The sequence below is a fragment of the Stegodyphus dumicola genome, chromosome 3, assembly GCF_044657685.1.
Source record: "Stegodyphus dumicola isolate Sdum_Otavi_A_Nest chromosome 3, ASM4465768v1".
In the NCBI taxonomy this organism is placed as follows: domain Eukaryota; kingdom Metazoa; phylum Arthropoda; class Arachnida; order Araneae; family Eresidae; genus Stegodyphus; species Stegodyphus dumicola.
In genome coordinates this window covers 174,569,218-174,588,527 of record NC_140770.1, presented here as the reverse complement: position 1 = coordinate 174,588,527, position 19,310 = coordinate 174,569,218, and the positions used below count along the sequence as shown (strand labels likewise).

General features: G+C 28.5%; 1 protein-coding gene across 1 annotated transcript in view; it reads right to left on the bottom strand.

Moving 5' to 3' along the window:
* Window positions 1-7,644: 7,644 nt before the first annotated feature.
* Drep2 (DNA fragmentation factor-related protein 2) overlaps window positions 7,645-19,310 on the bottom strand; it is a 53,866-nt gene continuing 42,200 nt past the window's right edge. Inside the window, exon 4 of the mRNA XM_035375145.2 lies at window positions 7,645-17,507. Coding sequence (XP_035231036.1) covers window positions 16,618-17,507 — 890 coding nt within the window. The 3' untranslated portion in view covers window positions 7,645-16,617. The remainder of the gene's footprint in view (window positions 17,508-19,310) is intronic.

Here is a 19,310-nt window from a genome sequence, read left to right as displayed (position 1 = left end):
AATAAATAAATAAATAAATAAATAAAGTCAAATTAATTAGCAAAATAATTAAATAGTATATGAAACAGCAGAACTTATCTTATTCAGGGCTTGCCTGGAATTATAATTTCATTCGAAAGCTGAGAAGTATCACTGCCGGGCTCTGACATGTCCTGGTTGAATTTTAGCCTTGAGAGGCCCGTATTCCGACAATTAATTATTACTCTTGAGATAGCAAGTAAAGGCCTTAAAAGACTACAAAAAGCACGGGACTCCGCAGTAATTTATTCTTTTCAGGAAAATTTGTTATGTTATGATTGTTGTGGATTTCAAGTACTTTTTTTACTTTATTTAGTATCGGATTTTAAACTTTATCCTAGGAAATGAAACTTATGATAAGCTCTAAATATAGTTGACCAGAACATGGTTTTACACTCAGCAAAATTAATTTAATGATATTAGAAGGAATAGTAATAACAGAAACTGATAAATTCCAAGAAGCGTTAGAAACACAGATTAAACCACTTTTCATTGAAAAATGCGCTTAAATTTTTCACATACCTCACATTCTTAAAGACTAAGCCTTAGCACATAATTACGTACTTTAAAAAGCAGAAATGCCACAGAAATAAAACACGAACACATAGCTATAAAATTGTTTTCAAAAACTTGATTGAGGAAAATACGGTGACACCTTTACTTTTCTTAATCTACTACTGACTAAAAATTGCCAACTTCTGTTCTATAAAAATGCGCATATGTTAATCATTGAGACCTAAGTACTATTTTGTTATTAGGCACGATTTTCTCTTCTTCATTCATAATATTTCTGACCTTCCAAATGAATTTTCTTAAATAAATTGGGACCTTATATGCATAGCCATTATTGTTTCGTTATATTTTCTATAATGAGATTTTAGGAAGTCATAGGTTTTTTCCCCTTGAGGGTCTCACAAGTCTGGCCAGACACATTTAAACTAGAGGTTTATATGAAAATGATTCACAATCATATAATCAGAGAATTTGATTTAATATTGATAAGAGTCAGCAAAGTGACGTTTTAATTTAACCATTAATACAAGCAAATGATATAGAAGAATAAGTCCTATATCCTATTAAAGTAAGTTAAACAGAAAAATTCTGAAGATAAAACAATTTACTCTTTCAATAATTAAAAGTGATAAAAGATGTTTTTATCATAACAATAATAAAAATACAACAATTTAATGAAATGACTGATTGATTTGCTTCTCTATTTACACCTGAACTCATAGAATTATATCAGATACATAACAGCATTAAATAATGGGTGACTGCAATTGCTGAACTGCATATTTAAGTGTGAGAATAATTTTCTAAGTGTATGCAACTCCCAGGTACTAGATAAAATTTCTTCTGAAATAAACAACATGAATAAAAATTTGCAGCTACATTTTCATGTGAAATAAACAATCATAACAGACCAAAAACGCAAATGAGATACACGTACTTGCCGCAAAATAAACCACCAACATAACTAATAACAACAATCACATGAAATGCCAAAATTTCAATAAGTAACATTAACAAGATAAGTAGAGTTAGTAACATTAATATCACAAGAATATGAATTTATTTTTCCTTTCATATGTTGAATGAAAATGCCAGTTCACCTATAAAGTACATATATCACTTATTTAAAAAATTAAATTATCATATCAATCAACAGAGCAAAAAATAAGTTTAAAAGAAAAAAGTCACACAAAAAGTTGATCTCAAATCTTGCTATAAAATAAAAAGAATACATATGCTTTTAGAAAACTGATACAATATTTATAAAACAAATATTTTTCTTTTCAATTTAAGATTTACTAATTATAGAGTAAAGAATCATTGTGATTGTTACACAGAAATATAAATAAAGAATTATACTAGTTGATTCAACCAATATCCAATTAATCAAATGTTTTATAAATACTTGCAAAGAGGATGTAAAATTCTACTGTTTAAACTATATATGAAAGCAAACAGTTAAATGTATTTTAAACACTCCTTTTAAAATAAGTTGAAAGAAAAAGTATTTGAGTAGGAACTATAATTTACAACCGATTGTACCTAAAATACAAACTTAACAAGTTTAAATTTTAGAATTATTAAATTCTCTTGATGAACAACAAGTAACACAGTAATCACTTTATCTCCATAACTAATGTAACTATACTTAGACATAAAACTATACTTAGGATTCCATTTACAAATATATTACTCGAATTCAACATAATTTTATCACTTACAAAAAATACTTTCAGAATATTAGAATGATTATTTTATATATGTGAAAAAATGTATGCTATGGTAGTAAAGCATATTTATTAACATTACAAAACATTCAGAACATCTGTGATCATTAATTTATCTAATGAATATCAAGAAAGTTGAATGTAGGTTTTTGTGAAGCAATGAAAAATTTTAGATATATTTTTTATATAATCATTCTCAACATTTCTCACAAAATAAAAATATCATAAGGCAGATTTTTTTAAGTGTTCTTCATTTTACTGGCAATATTATGTAAACATATATTGCCAGATGGCAACAGTTAGTAAATGTGATGAATATTAAAAATATACATTTTATTTCATAAATTCTGAGTTTATACAAAATAAAAAATGAATACTCAATGGAAGAATTTAAAGCTGATTTTGCTATGCATGAGAGAAGGAACACTGTATGTGAGCCGAGAAGGTTTTAGCAAATTGGGCATCAGCTTACATGCAAGTTCAAAATAACAAAATTAATTGATCACAAACATGTTATTGATTAAACAACTTTTTAAAATATTATTTACATTTTATTTAATTTTAATACACATTCGATTCGGTATATTTTCTAGCTATTTTTCACAGTCATTGTTTGAAGCAAATCCAAGTACAGTAAGACCCCGCTTAACGCTGTTTCGGTTCAGCCCTCTTTTATTTCAACTTCGGGATCGAAATTGTGCGCAGCGGTAGTTTTCCAAATAACATATCCGAAACTTTGTAGTTATGTTTCTTGTTTGGTGCGGTGAGGTGCTGTACGGAATTAAAATCATTTGAAACATTTATTGACATTATTGTAAGTATAAATTTACATAATACTATAACGATTAATACAGTGACAAATATTATGATCTTTAGTTTTTGTCATGGGTGATAATAAAAAACAAGAAAAGAAAGCAACTAGAAAAAGCATTTCACTGGAAACTAAAATGCAAGTGATTAAAGATTAGATTCTGGTGAGAGTCAATCTCAAATTAGTGCTGCATTGAATTTGGCAACTTCAACAATAAGGACAATTCTTAAGAATAAAGAAAAAATACTGTCATCGGCAACTGCAACTATGTCGAGCTCTGCAACTAGAATTACCCGTTCTAGAAAAAACATTATAGAGAAAGTGGAAAAACGACCGTCTATATGGACTGACGACGAAATTGAACGCAGTATGCCATTAAGCCAATCTATCATAAAGCCTTCTTGACAAAAAGGCAGAAAATTGGAAACACAGAATAGACTGAATGATCTGACTGGCTTAGAATTTTATTTGTTTTTATAAATATATTCGTTTATATTGTTTTTATTTTTGTAAGAAATAAATGTTTGGTTTTATTTTTATTAAAAAACATTATTAAATTTAATACCTAACCAATTTTCTATCCATCTTCCCCTAACTCCATTATTTACATGTTAAGATAGCCTCGTTTAGCGCTGTTTCACATTACGCTCTACTTTGATGGAACGGATCCCCCGCGTTAAGCGGGGTCTTACTGTACATGATATTGTTCTATATTTTACCATTAATATCACTGCCATCTGCCTCGTAGATAATATCATCTTCAGTTTCATCTATAGCAGTGCTTAGTAAAAGGCATGATTTTCAGATTAAAAATAGCAAAATGCATAATTTTTTCCCTTTGTTTATTTCACTGTATGGAAAAATGAAGCAATGTATTTTTTCGTACAAGAGAGACAGAATAACTATAGGGAAAAATGTTGGCTGCTTGACAATGGTTAACTAAATTGAAAATCACACCATTTGTTAAAGTGCCAAATGATGCACATGCCCCAAAATTTTAAATGAGGAACAGAAATTATTGGAATCTAAAGTGCTTTTCCTAAAATGCTTTCATTCCTATTTTTTGAATGAAAGCTGAAAATGAATTGGCATTTACATATAGCTACTCTGATAGATGTTACTATATTACATGAGAACTTTTGGCGATAATATGTAGCTGGATTTATTGGGTGATTTTAAATTCGGATTATACATGGGCTTTTGGCTGAATTTTTGCAGCAAAATTGTAACTTTCGGCTTATATTCAGAAATATATGGTGCTCAAACCAGAAACTACATAATGTATGTCATTTCATTTGTCTAATATATCTTAACTTACTATGATACTTAAAAAGTAATTTGATGTAATAGTTTTATGCAATTTTTAACTATATTTCAAGATGAAGGATTCAGAAAAATGCATTAGTTAATAATTTACAGACATTCATTAGACAAACTAGCCACTGTAAGTGTTCTGGTGAGATACTATGTGATTTCAAATATAAATATTCATACACTAGGGGGGAGATAACATATAACAGAAATAAATAAAATTTATCATACAGAGGAAGAATTAATGAAGATACAGTAAATAGCTGATGAAATTATTTAAAATGAAAAATGGGGATAATAATAAACAGCAGTTAAAGTTCATACAGTAATTTAAAAAAAAGTTCTAAACAGAATATGACCACTTTTATTCGCGACTGCTTATTACAGTTCAGTTATCAAACCATAAAAATTTACTACTTTGTTGCATAAGGCAGTAGAAAATGAAAAAATATAAATCTTTCAAAAATTTATGGTTACATGTTGATTGAATCATGCCTGATAACTGTATTTGAATTGTACATATGTAGAGAACAGCCTGTACATAATCACAGTGGAACTTCTATAAATCAAACTTTTGTAAGACAGAAACCTGAGTTATAGAAATATTTTATCTTGTCCATTTACATTAAATTAATATGTTTTAGCAATTAGCAATAGAAATTGTATGAATCCATGAATAGATCATTCAGTATGATGATGTTAATTAGAAGCTGTTTAAAAAATTCAGACTTAAAATAAAGTTTCCAAAAAGAATTTGTTTCTTTGCATAAACACTTTCCATTCAAATTTATATATTTTTTTGGTATAAACTTACAATACATATGCGGAGGAAAAATAGTTATTCGTATCTGCTGCAAAATTTCTATGTCAGGCAATATATTTTCTAAATGAAGATAACCTCATATAATTATTTGAATTTAAATCAATTCAGCATCAATTAATCCAGCAAATGTGGTATACTCATCTTTATATCACAGTTCTAAGTTTACAGAACCACAGGTTAAATTCAAAGTTTAAATTCATATTTATAATAACTAAACCACATTCTCATCTGCATTAAACTACAGTCAAAAGTCGTTAATTCGGAATGATCTACAATCCGGACCTCAAAACTAAAAACTTTCTGCGCATGCGCCGCGCTGACACATGCGCATAGGCGTTTGCGCGTAAGACCTTTTACGACTGCGCATATGAGTGTGCGCAAGTGCAGAATACGTTTTCGCGTGCGTGTTTTATGTATAATGGACGTATAAGCTAAAATTATCTAATTATCTATTTCAGTTAATGTTGATGATCGCGTTGTTCCTTAATTTTCGAATTGGATCTGGCTTATTATTTTTTGCAGACTGTAAGAGCAATTTTATAAAAGTAAGCTTTAACTTTCGATTATATCAAACAGAATTTCTGATATATATTTGTTAATATGTAAAGGATCTAAAGCGAAAGTATGTTTAGAAATCCGAAATCTGTTTATCAATTTCACGCTGCTCGGCGGGGGGAAACGCCGCAGCGGGCGCGTAATGAATTGGAAGTTGATCTGTCAGCACTATCCTTATCTTCAGGGCAGATGTTTTTATTTTATTTGGCTTATAATTCCTTACCAAATTAGTATTTCATCTCGATGTGCTCCGTCTTTGATATGATTTAAAACAAGTTCCTCGTCATTATAATTCGCTTCCAATAGCGAAGAAAGTGACAGAGGTTAGTGAAAACGAAAAAATTTCGATTGACAAATTAGTCGGTGTTCTCGACACAGCAATTATAGGACTTGTACAGCGGAACTTTGTAACCGAACAAGAAATTATGTCTGTTTAATAGAATTAAAGAGAAAGTATTATCACATGAAACGAAGCAAAACTTAAACAACTTACATTGAAAGAAATATTTAATAAAGTAAACAAATAAATATTAAGCTTTTTCTTTTTGCAAATTTTGATACCCTTTAGATCATAATTGTTCTTTATTTCATAAATTACGGTTTCATATTTTTAATTTTAGAATTTCTGCATGCCATCTTACGAGATTTAAACGGATGATCTATAATCCGGAATCGCCGAAGTCCCGACGAGTCCGGATTAACGACTTTTGACTGTATTTGCTTCTTTCATTTCAAAATGATGCTAGTTTTTGTCATGTTTAAAGATATTTCTAGTTATAATTTACTTAGCTATATAACACTCGCATTTATTTCATCATATTTAAAAATATTGATATATATTTAGTTTAAATGCAATGTTTATTTATCACTTCAAAGAATGGATAAGAAATTTTCAGCTTTAGAGTATTCCAAATATGAATTGAACACAAGTGCAACTTGGTCAAATGTTAAGTTTTAAAACATAAAAGAGGAATTTGAAATGAATTTTGAAACTTTAATGAATGCATTAAATAACTGAACTTTAATTAATGCAGTTTTAATGAAAAAATGCAATTTTATCTCTCAATCAAAAATAAATAAAATTTATACCCTCCTTATAAATTATTATTGTAATTAATTCTAGGTACAAATTGGTATTATCAACATGATTTTCAGTTAATAATTCACGCATAAAATACACTGATTCTCCCTATATGTTTTTCTCATCCAACTTCTTTCATCAGATAACAAATAAGAAAAAGAAATATTTTGGCTAGATAAAAATAATGGAAACCCACATCTTCCACAATATATTACAAATTACTACTTCAAAATTCCCATATTTTGCTTTCAGTACTCATGCATTTTACAATGAAATTCTATATTTAAAATATCATAATACCAATGCAGTGGTTTCGTTACCACCATTTTTTTATTTAAACTTCAGCACAACCTATTTTGTCAACCAATATTTGCATATTATTTTATATAGGCACAACTAGCATGCACCAAACAGCTGAATTATAATAATGTCAAATGATATATATTTATTGTATTTAATGCAGATGTAATTAAATATACAAAAATTGTACATAAGTAATTTATAAACTTATTATATCAAATGCAGCCAAAATTCTTAATCAAAACATCTTAACACAAAAAAGAATCAACCTTTGGTTTTTATGAATAAAAACAACAAAAGTATAAAAACTATAGACTAGAATATAATTTTATAATGATAAAGGTTTCTTAGTGACACAAATTCACTTTAATTCAAGATTCAAATTATAGAAGTTCAACAATACAGATTACATAAAAATAGTTAAAACAAAAAATACAAATTAATGACTTTAAAATGAATTTCAAAACAAGTTCATAATTTTCTTGAAATAAACAAAAAAGTAATGTAACAAAAATTAACATTTTATTTCTTACTTTTTGAGGGAACGTGGTCGAAAATTAAACTTACTAGCTTTAATTACACTCTTCATGCTACAGAGTCTACATTATTTGACTTCTTTTACATTTCCTCTTTTTAAGAAACAATAAATTTTTTGTAAAAGCAGTACTACAGGTTAAATAATTTTAGCTAATATCATTAAAAGATTAAGTAATTATGAGCTTTAGTGCATAACAAATTATGTTTCTAATACTTCCAAAATATTATGCACCTATTTTGGTCTACACGCTGTAGAAGCAAACTTATTTCCATTACAAATAAATCAAATATGGAATTTTAAATTTCAAGAACTGATACCAACAATCGAAAAATTTTAACTACTTCTTTAGGATGTAACAATGTAAAACAAAACTAAAAATTTCAATATAATTTATTAAGGGCATAATTTGAAATTTCTGCTTAAAAACACATATAGTTGCAATTGACAGAAAAAAATTATTATTGTAACAATACATTTTGTAAACACCAAGTGATTTAATTGTTTCTCCCATTCAGTGAAATAATTAAAAAAAATTACTTATCAAAGAGATTATCATCTCCATAAAATCAAATTATGAGCGAAATTAGTATAGGAAGACTAAAACCAGTTGAACGTTTAATTTGTTAACCTTTCTTACTAAAAAAACAATTCCTTTTCAGAAAAAATATAACACAACAATTTACTAGTGTTAAATAATCTAGTTCTGCGATTAATAATTATATGTATAAAGAAGAAAAAGGAAATAATACTGTGTCTCAGAACTGCTACATTGTATACACATAATGTCAGCTATTTAGAAAAATTTCAGTACAAACAGATCTATACTTGCTTGATTTATAAGCATTGAAACATTTAAAGTTAGTTACAATTTTAGAAATTGGCAATCTTCTAAGTATTAGAAGACAGTTTTGAAGTTTACTGAATAATTCTCTAATTATGCGAGTAATTTTATTTATGTATGAAAATACACAGAATATTTTAATGTAAATGAAATAATATTGAATGAATAATTTAGTATCTATAAAAATATATGAAGTATTTAAGTGATTTAAAAATGTTACACCATTATAGGAGAGAAAGCAGAATAATAATACTATAATACAAATGTATACATGTATCACCAATAAAATATTATATATTCACACTTTAGTTTTGAGATTCTGCATAATCATGACACAGTTCAAGAAATTCTCATCCTAACAAAACTGTATAGAGTGTAAATGTTCATATCTATGCATGCTACGAAAGGTTAATAAAGGTACTAACATGTTATGTGGATTGCAGCAGTTTCTAGAGAAAAACGTACCATGAGCTAAACATTTCAAAGTACACTTTTTTCTTGCCTATAGGAATTCTTTGTATAACATGGAAGCATAATTTTTCAAACATTATTTTGATTTGTTATTATAACTGAGCTATAACAAATCAACTGCAAAATTTACAAACATTTTTCCAATTTCAAAGTTTTAATTGCTTAAAAGGAAGCTTGCATTAAAATTTTTCAATAAATATTTGTTAGAAGATTAAATTTCTGAATTTACTAAAACAAAAGTAATATCAGTTAACACGAAAAAAATATACTGACATTATGATGTTATATAAATATATATATTTCCCCCAAAACATGCTCTTTATCACCAGTTATATAACAAAATACAATTTTAGCTCATATAAATATTACATTTATGTGCATATTAGTACATGTTTATACTATTGCCACATTTTGATGCAAAAGTATATAAATAATATTCTGCAATAGTAAGCAAAAAGAAAATATTTTATTTATATAAAGATCTTCATACAAAATGAAAAACTTATGCATTTTGATTTATCTACAGCCTCTTCAACTATGCATAAATAAATGAATAAAAAATCCTAAGCTCTATTATTTTAAAAGTAAACATCTGAATAATTTAAAATATCTTGCGAGACATAAAAAATTAATACAATTTCAATCACTCACTATTTCTAAAAATACGGTTTATTTCCAAATTTAAAATGTAAAATTAAATTTATAATAGTTGCCTACAACACAGTATTTAATTTTAAATACATAAACAAGGATCTCGGTCAAACCTTTCGGTACAAATCAAATAAATCCCAGTTTGTGAATGTGGGCAGCTCTTTAATGTTTTGTCACAGAGTGTGATATGGTGACCACAGGAGCAAAATGTTCTGAAACTCTTTAAACTCGAAGTATTACACTTAATATGCAGCTCATTCTCTCCAATACTTGTGTTTAAATACATAAAATGTCATTTTATAAAATCGAATCAAGAGAAAAGTTAGCACCACACCCATTCCATGCGATAAAAGTATATAATTAATACCTTACCTTGGAAGGATACATACCAGCAACAGTATATTTTTAAATGCATACAATAAATGCCTACCCTTTGTACTTTTCATTCAACATTATATTGTTATGTATATATTTACAATCATAGTCTTTTAGTAGTCAGTATAGCCTATCAAGACGTTCACAATCACTCTCTCATATGCATATTCTTTAAAACACCTTTACATACTTATTTTTTACAGATCCATGCCATTTACACATAACATTAAACATAAATAAATCAACAATTTTAAAGCCCTTTTAAAACATTCAGTATCACATAAAATGGTATTGCCTATGCAAAGGCATTAATCAAATGGGTAACACAGAGTTGAAACCAAATAATACAATACTTACAATCACATTTTGATTATCTGACTATCATAAATCAAAGTTACTGTTCAATTAAGCTCAGAAACATAAAATAAAGCAATGCATTTACAGCAGGATCTCAGTTACCTATCTCATGATTCTAAGAAAATCAATAACAGCTAGCATAAATTTTTAGCAGAAGCATTCAAACACTATCAGCTTCTTCAACTGCAACTAAATGAAAGACTAGTACCAGGGCCCAATTAACTGAGTGGGATCAGAATGAAATATAGCTAAGTGAGGTTTGAATCTAAATTTAAACATTAAAACAATACTTTGTGAACCATTAAATACATGATATTTCAGCAATAATTGTTAATTATAAATATAATTGTGTAACTTAATGTATCCCATTAATTTCTGAAGCGGGAAACTAATCCCCCTCAGAGATATATTCTAGAATCATTACTTTTTTTTTTTTTTTTTTTTTTGGAAGCAGGAGAGGTGAAAAATGAGCAATGGCCTAGATGGGACTCAAACCTGGACCTTTGGAATACACGGTGAGTATGCTAACATTACACCATGAAGGTATGCAGAAAGGAGGAAGAAAATACCTTATATACTCCCCTTTTAAAGGGCTACTGGAGATTAGGAGACCATATCGTCAAATTCTGGTGGTGAAGAATTATTGTCCATCCCTTTATCCACCACTGTAGAGTCATTAGGTTTTTTTTTTTTTTTTTTTTTTTTTTTTTTTTGAAGCAGAAGTGAAAAATGAACACTGACCTCGCTACTCGAACCTGGAACTTTTGAAATACGCAGAGTGTGCTACCGCTATAACACGAAGGCATGCAGAAAGGAGGGAGAAAATACCTTATAATACATTAAAGAATATATGAAATATACTATAATTATTAAGTAGAACTTTTCAAGCTTCTTTACGGAAAAATACTTAAATGGAACTTAACAAAGCTTCCATTTTATGCAAGTAAAAAATATTCTATAAGTAAATTTCTTCACTTACCAATAACAAGCATAAAAGAATTAAGTACTTGAAATTTTTAAAAGACGTTTTAGACCTTGAGAAAACTCAGAAATTGATTTTTGGAATGCTTTTCCTCTCTACATTTTTAAATATAATCAGTATCAATTAAAATGTGACATAAATTTTTTAAATCCAATGCAAAGCAGTATCTTAAAATCAATCAAAAGGAAGAGCATTAAAATCATATGTTTAGATAAGAAAATTTTTTATACAAAATTAATTATTATGCTAAATTTATGACAATAAGTAACAAAATTCAGGATTTTAGACTCTTAAATTCTAAAACATAAGAATCAAAATGCTCTTCCCCGACATAAATTTCAGGCTAATAAACTAATTAATGAGTAAAAAAAGGTGCATTACATATACGCATTCTAAAGCAACAGCAATGAAAATTATACAAATTGAAATATTTTGTACAAAATAACTACCACCCATAAAAAGCAAAGCTTTTATTTTTAAACTAGCATTTTTATTAAAATTCATCATTGAAAACAGAATGAAGAAATTAAATTTATAACTTTATTTTTATTTAATCATCAAATTCTTTTTTCTTTATTTGTAGGTTACTGTGCTATTTATTAGTGCTATAACATACATGTATAAACCTTGTGGTATATACTTTGAGGAATACAAGAAGATAAAGCTATGAATTAAAGTGGGAATAATATGAATAAAAAAATCTGAAAGGGTTCAGATTTCAAGGATCCGCAAAAAATTTAATATGGTTTATCAGTAGAGATAGCTTAGGTGAAATAGCAAAACATTTTATGGAATACTAGATGAGTACTACACATTTAGACTAGCATGACAATGTTATACATCTTATATATACTTTTATAGAAAATTTTAATGTTTTTAATTATATATATGATGAATTAAATGCATTTTTATTTAATTTAGTCAGATTTATATATATATAAACTTAAAAGTTTCTATTGCTTTTAAACAACTTAGTTTGTTAATCAATAACAAACAGATTAAACCTGAAAGATAAATATTTTATATTTTGCCAAATGGGAATAGATTCAAATGAAAAGGAAAACAAAAATGAATCAACACAAAATTGTATTTTGAGACAAATAGCCCTCTTGGGCTTTTAAAAAAAGTTAAAGGAAAATTTAAGCGTAAGTTAAATGTATACTACCATATCTGAAAGTTACATGGTAGGTGGGACTTATGAAAAGTATGTAAGTTAGGGTCTAATTTTGCATTACTAGAATTCAGTCAAATGAAACCAAGGGCTAAATAATGCTAAGAAAAAAATCTGTAACAAAGAATGATGTTTTCATACATATTAATACAAAATATTTTAAAATAAATGCAATTATTTCAATGCTGAGAGCTTTATACGTGTTAGTATACTTATCTGATAACTCAATTTAAAATGTTGCAGAATGAGATTAAAAAAGAAATACAGAATATCAAACTTCCCCCTCCCTGTAAAAAAAAAAAAAAAAAAAAAAAAAGACTGCACTGTGTATATAAACATGGAACAAATATGCTGTCCATGAACACAATCATAAATTAACAGTTATTGCTTTAGAATTGAAGAGGGTTGAGGAGTTTTAGAGTATTTAGGACAAATTACATGCTTATTGTTAAATGTATATTATTCCTTTAAAGCAAGTTCTAATACACAGACAAAATATTTCTTTTATCAGCATTTTTTGAATTACTGCAAATTAATTACAAGTCTAAATAAATTTATTCAAATAAGGAAAATTAGGAATTATGCAAATCTGAGTTCCTGTAAATAGAAGCATTGCTGTAATTTGAAACAATACAGATATATGAGGAATAAAGGTTCAAACAATAATTGCTAAAACATTATGATATATTTTTATATAAAAAGTAAATACAACTAGCTTGAGTTTAATTTTTTTACAGCAATATGGTTTACATTTTATTTCTTTAAAATATAATTAAGAAATTCAGAAATGATCTTAAATAATGAAATTTGATTTGTAGATAGAATATCTTGTTATAATGCTTTAGATTATAATGCTATATTGCTATATGTGTCATACACAGGACATTCACCTGTTATCCTGTATACCAATAAAAGCAGATTTTCACAAATATGTTACAATCTATTAATTGTGAATATCTAATAGGAAGATCTATTCAAACCCTAAAATGATATTTTTAATACACAAATTCTCCATAATTTTTATTATTGAGAATAGTGCTATTCTTAACCAACTGAGATAAATGAGATCCAGCTGCAATTTCAAGCCAAAAATTAGGATTTCAAGGTCAAAAATTAGAACCACATGTTCTATAATACTAAAATAATCATACAGGTCTTGAATTCAAAACAAAAAGTTAAGTTCTATATACAACATACATTACATAACTAACAAGCTAAAACTTTACTTTTCTCTCATAAAAAATACACATAATTTCATTACATGAAAGATATACATATGTGGGAATGAAGACATGTTAAGTAGAACAAAAAAATCTGCAATGCCCCCGCCCCCCAAAAAAAAGATGAGTTAGAAGGTAGAAGATTTATACTGAATAACTGAAATTAAACAAAATGTTCATAAATTTTAAAATACAACAAGGTTTATCACAGTACATTGTCAAACTATTCATAAACTAATAAAGAATTATGATTTTATTCTGCTTTATATAATATCCTCAAAATTTGGCACTACAAGATAAAGCATTTATTTATTTTTCTGAAAGAGGAAGTATAGTTTCAAATAAAAAAACTCCTTTATAATAAATATTATCCTTTCAACCAGAAAGCAGGTAAAGGTGTACAGAGTATACGACATGTACTTTAAAAATATGCACAAACAAGTTCAGACTGCTATTCCACATCAAATATATAAAAGGGTTCACAACACCCAACATATTATGTTGAAATAATTCAAAAAATTTGCAGTAACATTACTGTGCAACAGAAATTAAACCTTATAAATTTGTGCATAGGCCACATTCAACACCGTTATAGTGATTTAAGAACCATATGGAATTTATATCTATAGCTGCCAAAAATACATCCAAACAGCTTACGAAGAGCTGAAATTAAGCATGCGTTTTAAAAGACTCACTAGTCAGCAACAAACATTGCACACAAAGATATTTCCAGCATATAAACAAGTACAGAGGGCTGTGTTTAACAGTTGTAAACTTTGTTATTGTAACACACAAATGAAGACACAGTATTTATTGAAATGTCAGCATGCAATATGTTTAAAACATTGTTAGATTTCTGAAGTGATACAAAACACCTCAATACATAAAATATTTATACACCTGTCACTTGTAAAAGAGTAAAAGAGGGTTTCAGAACTATATTAAAAATTAATATACAGATTCAAGCACTGGCAGACATTAAAATAATGGATGAATGCATATAACATAATTTAAATTTCAAACAATATGATTAAACTCTGATATTTATTACATTAGTTTAACATCTAAAACTATTATTCAAGCTAGCAAATGGTTCATTATACAGTTCTGGGAAAAAATTTAAAACATTTGCTTATATATATATATTTTTCAGTATTAAAGAATTCATACAGATGTGTTTAGCTTGACACACACACACACACACACATATATATATGTGTGTGTGTGTGTGTTATCTTAGAATGATGTAATAAAACTTATCATAGAGTTAAACATCTGTCAAAATTTAACATTAATATAGAATTACAAATAATTTTAGGTTTTAATTGGATACACTAATTATGTAATAGTTTTAATCTATTAGTTTAATTAACTCAACAGCTGGTAAGTTTAGAAGATTAGTTATGTTGGAAAATGATAATAGTTTCATTTAAACAATAAATCGATTTATAGTCAATTCATTAAACAACAAATTGACTTACAGTATTCAACAAAAGTATGGCTATAATTTGAAAAAATACAAAAGTATGAGGAATAAAGATTCAAACATATGCAAAAAGCTAAAAAACGACAAATAAAATAACATATAGACTATTAATAATTCTATTAAAAGCACTTCCAATCGAACATATTAAGTAGACAATGAATGCATTTTTTTCACAGGCAATTTCAAAAGGACAACAACTTTTAAAATTGAAACTTTTGACACATTTCATCACAATTTGATATGATTCATGAACACAGCCCTGCTGCAAATAAGAAATCAATAAAATAGTTATTTTGATACAATACATAAAACCTCAGACTCAAAGAATTAACTCTTGGCTAATCAGAATCTTTACAATACATACATAACAAATTCTATAACCTGGTTGGAATCTTCCCACCCTGAGTAATTTCCAACAATATTCGTATAGGCATGGGAAGACTCCTACAAGAACACAGCAAGGCTGCTGAGGACATTGCTCTTGACAAGGCCCCTGGGGGTGTCACTGCCTTGCTTGCAAAACAAAAAACAGACTAAAAGAAAATCACAACTAAAATCTATCTACAATGCATTATGATAATTAGACTATGTACAATTATATACAGGATGGATTTGGAAGAGAACTACTTTCCAAAATCCAGCAGACCCTCACATTTTGCAAGTTATACGCAGCAGCCAACAAGGGAAATACTAAAGCAATACTTCAAACAGATGCTTTATTTGAGTTAAGAGGACAGCACTCCATAAAGATCTTAACCCTATGGCAGTGTTAAAATTGATAAATCTCAGGCCCAATATAACAAAGCTGTCCCTGACCTGCTTGCAATATAAAGTCTTTTTATTCAAAATCCAAAGTGCCAGAAAGCATAATAGGAACACTTTGGCCAACAACAAACAAATTTGTTTACTTTGAAACATGCTAAATCACAATATAAAACTCTTCACTAATAAGTAAATAATAAATGTACACAGAGAGGAACATACATACATCAAAAGGTAATTTTTAGATAACAAGTACTAAATAGCTTAATCTCAAACAAGTTGCTTGCAGCAACATTCATAACTAAGTGGCAGCATTTATATTAAGAATATCATCAAAGTTATTTAACAATACAGTCCATATACTATAGATCAGGGACAGCACATGGAGTTTTATTTCAATACAAACTCAATTGGCAGTGACTGCTATTTCATATCGCATTCAAATCACCATCATCAGCGATACTTAAGACTATATCTTGAGATACTACTTATTGGCGATAGACTAGTTATCCTCATCGCTCAATTCAAGGATTTGTAAGACCATGCGATGGCACAGCATCGCTTCTAGAGGTCAAAGACATAATAAAGGATGAAATTCTCTGCCTTATCAAAGAGGGCTGTGCATCAAAAGTACCCTGGATGTTCCATTATACCATAATATTGTCCATTGTAAATTACTCCTATTTCTCTAAGAACCTCACCACGTATGGTGGCCTTGATTGTCCAATTATGAACATCTGTACCCTCACGCTCCCTCTCTAACCTGTCCACATCTACTATTTTTGAGCTCAGCCTTTCCAGAATGATGCCAATGTCTTTAACACTTAAATGCCGATTTTGCTCCAGTGATAACTGATCAACTAATAATAGATACCTTTCAGACAATTGTTCTTCTTCATTTGCAGTATTTTCTGTATCAGATTCTGATTCTTCTTGAGCTGGTATTTTAGTTTCTTCTGCCTCATCCATAAAGCGAACATGACCTTTAGTTGTACCTTTCTTTACAGGCCCTACAGATGGGGTGGCAGTGGCTGTAGCAATTGCAGTTCCCTCTGGCACTTCCTGAATGGGCGAGGTAGCGACGGACTTGTTTACTTGAATTTGAGCACCTTTCTCGTGGAGAGCAGAGCAGTGAAAGTCACAAAGAGAATGATCATGTTCTGGACTGGTTTCCTTGTCTTTGCCCTCAGTCTGTGGAAGCATCCTTGAAGAAGGCCGTGGACCCAGTCCTTCGAGAGTGAGCTTAGTACGAGGGATAGCACTGACAGTTTCATCAGTAGAAGTGGCAGTGTCTGCAGTTTGAACTTCTTGAGAAACAACTTCCACTCTCCAAACAGCTTCTCTATCACCAGAACGAGCTCTACCGTCGGCCGATCGTCGAATATCTCTCTGATCCCAGTGAAGAACAACTGTAACTCTTCCTTTGTTATCCATTATTTTCCAAGAAGGTTGCTTGTCAATCAGTTCCATGCTGTTGATGGCCTCACAAACTATGCGAGGAATGGCAGTAATGGCTATACAGATGAAAGGATAAGCTCAAACAGGAACACACTCTTTATTTAAATCTGCTTAGCACAATCCAAAATTCAGGAACCAGAGCAAAATAAGGAAGACCTCAAAACAAAAGGAAAATAAAACATCACACATGCCTGAAGTGCACATAATTTTTTTTCATGCAAAAAATGGCATAAAAAATTAAAAAAGTAAAATATGCAATTATTGTAAAATATGCAAGAGAATAAAAAATAATGCTCTAATATAACAATAAATTCATTTGTTAGTACTGAAACATAAGAAGAAAATTTAAAATTAAAGGTTTGGGGTTTCTTTTTTAAAAGCATGCTAAAATAATAAGAATATACTGAGTAAAATAAGCCTAGAACAACAGCAGGTATGGGATGAAATAAAGATGAAAAAAATACATACGAAAAATTTAATTTCATGCATTTATACATAAACATGAAATGAGAGTCATAAAATATCGTATAACAGAAAAGTAAACTAATTCTGTATTTAAGTATTATAAACAAGAGTGGCAGAAAGTTAAAATACCAAGCAGGTCCAATCTGAATAACTTTCACTTGAAAAGGAGCTATTAATTAAAATTACGGCTTTCCTATCATCCACTTTCCTAATCAAAATCAGATCTATTTCGAATGAATTTCTATGCATGATTAAATTCATACCAAATTTCACTAAGCCTAATCTTTCGACATACAAACCTCCTGTCAATTTAGTAAAATTTAAGTGCTAGAGAGAAACTTAAATGTAATCCATAACTTCCAACAACACGAGTTCTAGAAAATGTGATACATTGGTAATTAACAAATGGCAGTTTTAAAAATGCTAAATGTTTTGTGGAAGTTTTTCAGTGTATTTAAAGGGATACTTCTTAACCCATTTTGGCAGAGATGCAAAATTCTTTATGCTACATTTTTAGCAGCACTCAAAAGGCAGAATCTCTAATTCAGAGACATGATAGACGAAACTTTTTTTTTTAAGTTACAACTGTCAAAAAAATTGTTGCTATAATTAATAATTTAAATCACATTAAACAATTAATTCAAACTGAAAAAAAATTCAAACATGATTTTCATATGTTCCTTTTTATTCAATACACTGGAACAGCATCAAATAGAAAACTGCATTTTTTCTGTATGCAGTTAAAAGGAATCAAGACTTTTATGTTGCAGTGCTTCTCACAGCAATGATGTACAAATCTGTAATGTGTTTACCAGTATCAAGCAAACTAATCAGAACAGTTAAAATATTTCAGAAATATTAGAATCTATCATAAAACTGAAAGTAGTTTCATAATTAAATATAAACAAAATTGAAGAATTTTATTTGTTTAACTGAAAAATGCATGAACAGCTATAACAAATATTATTTATTTATTATATAGATGATTTAAAACTAAATGAAAATATCAACACATGAGCAAATCCATATCAGTGGAATTTTGGAACTTAATATCTTTTTTCAATTACAGCCTGATTTTGGTGGCAATATAACTTTGCGCCATTACTTGATATAGAATATATTTCTTTCAGATGCATAGATTAGTTGGACGAACCAATTTACAAATTTGAGATCCTTCCACAATCTGAATATAAAACTTTTTGAATACATTATAATAAATTTATACAGTCTTATTGATGTCAAAGGAAAAAAATACACAGCTTAGGAACAATTAACTATGTTAAACATAAAATAAAAACATCCAACATGGCTAGCCAATAAAAGAAATAATAATAATAAAAAAACTTGAAATATGAAAAGATGTGTATAATGCAGATAAGAAAAATATCTCAATA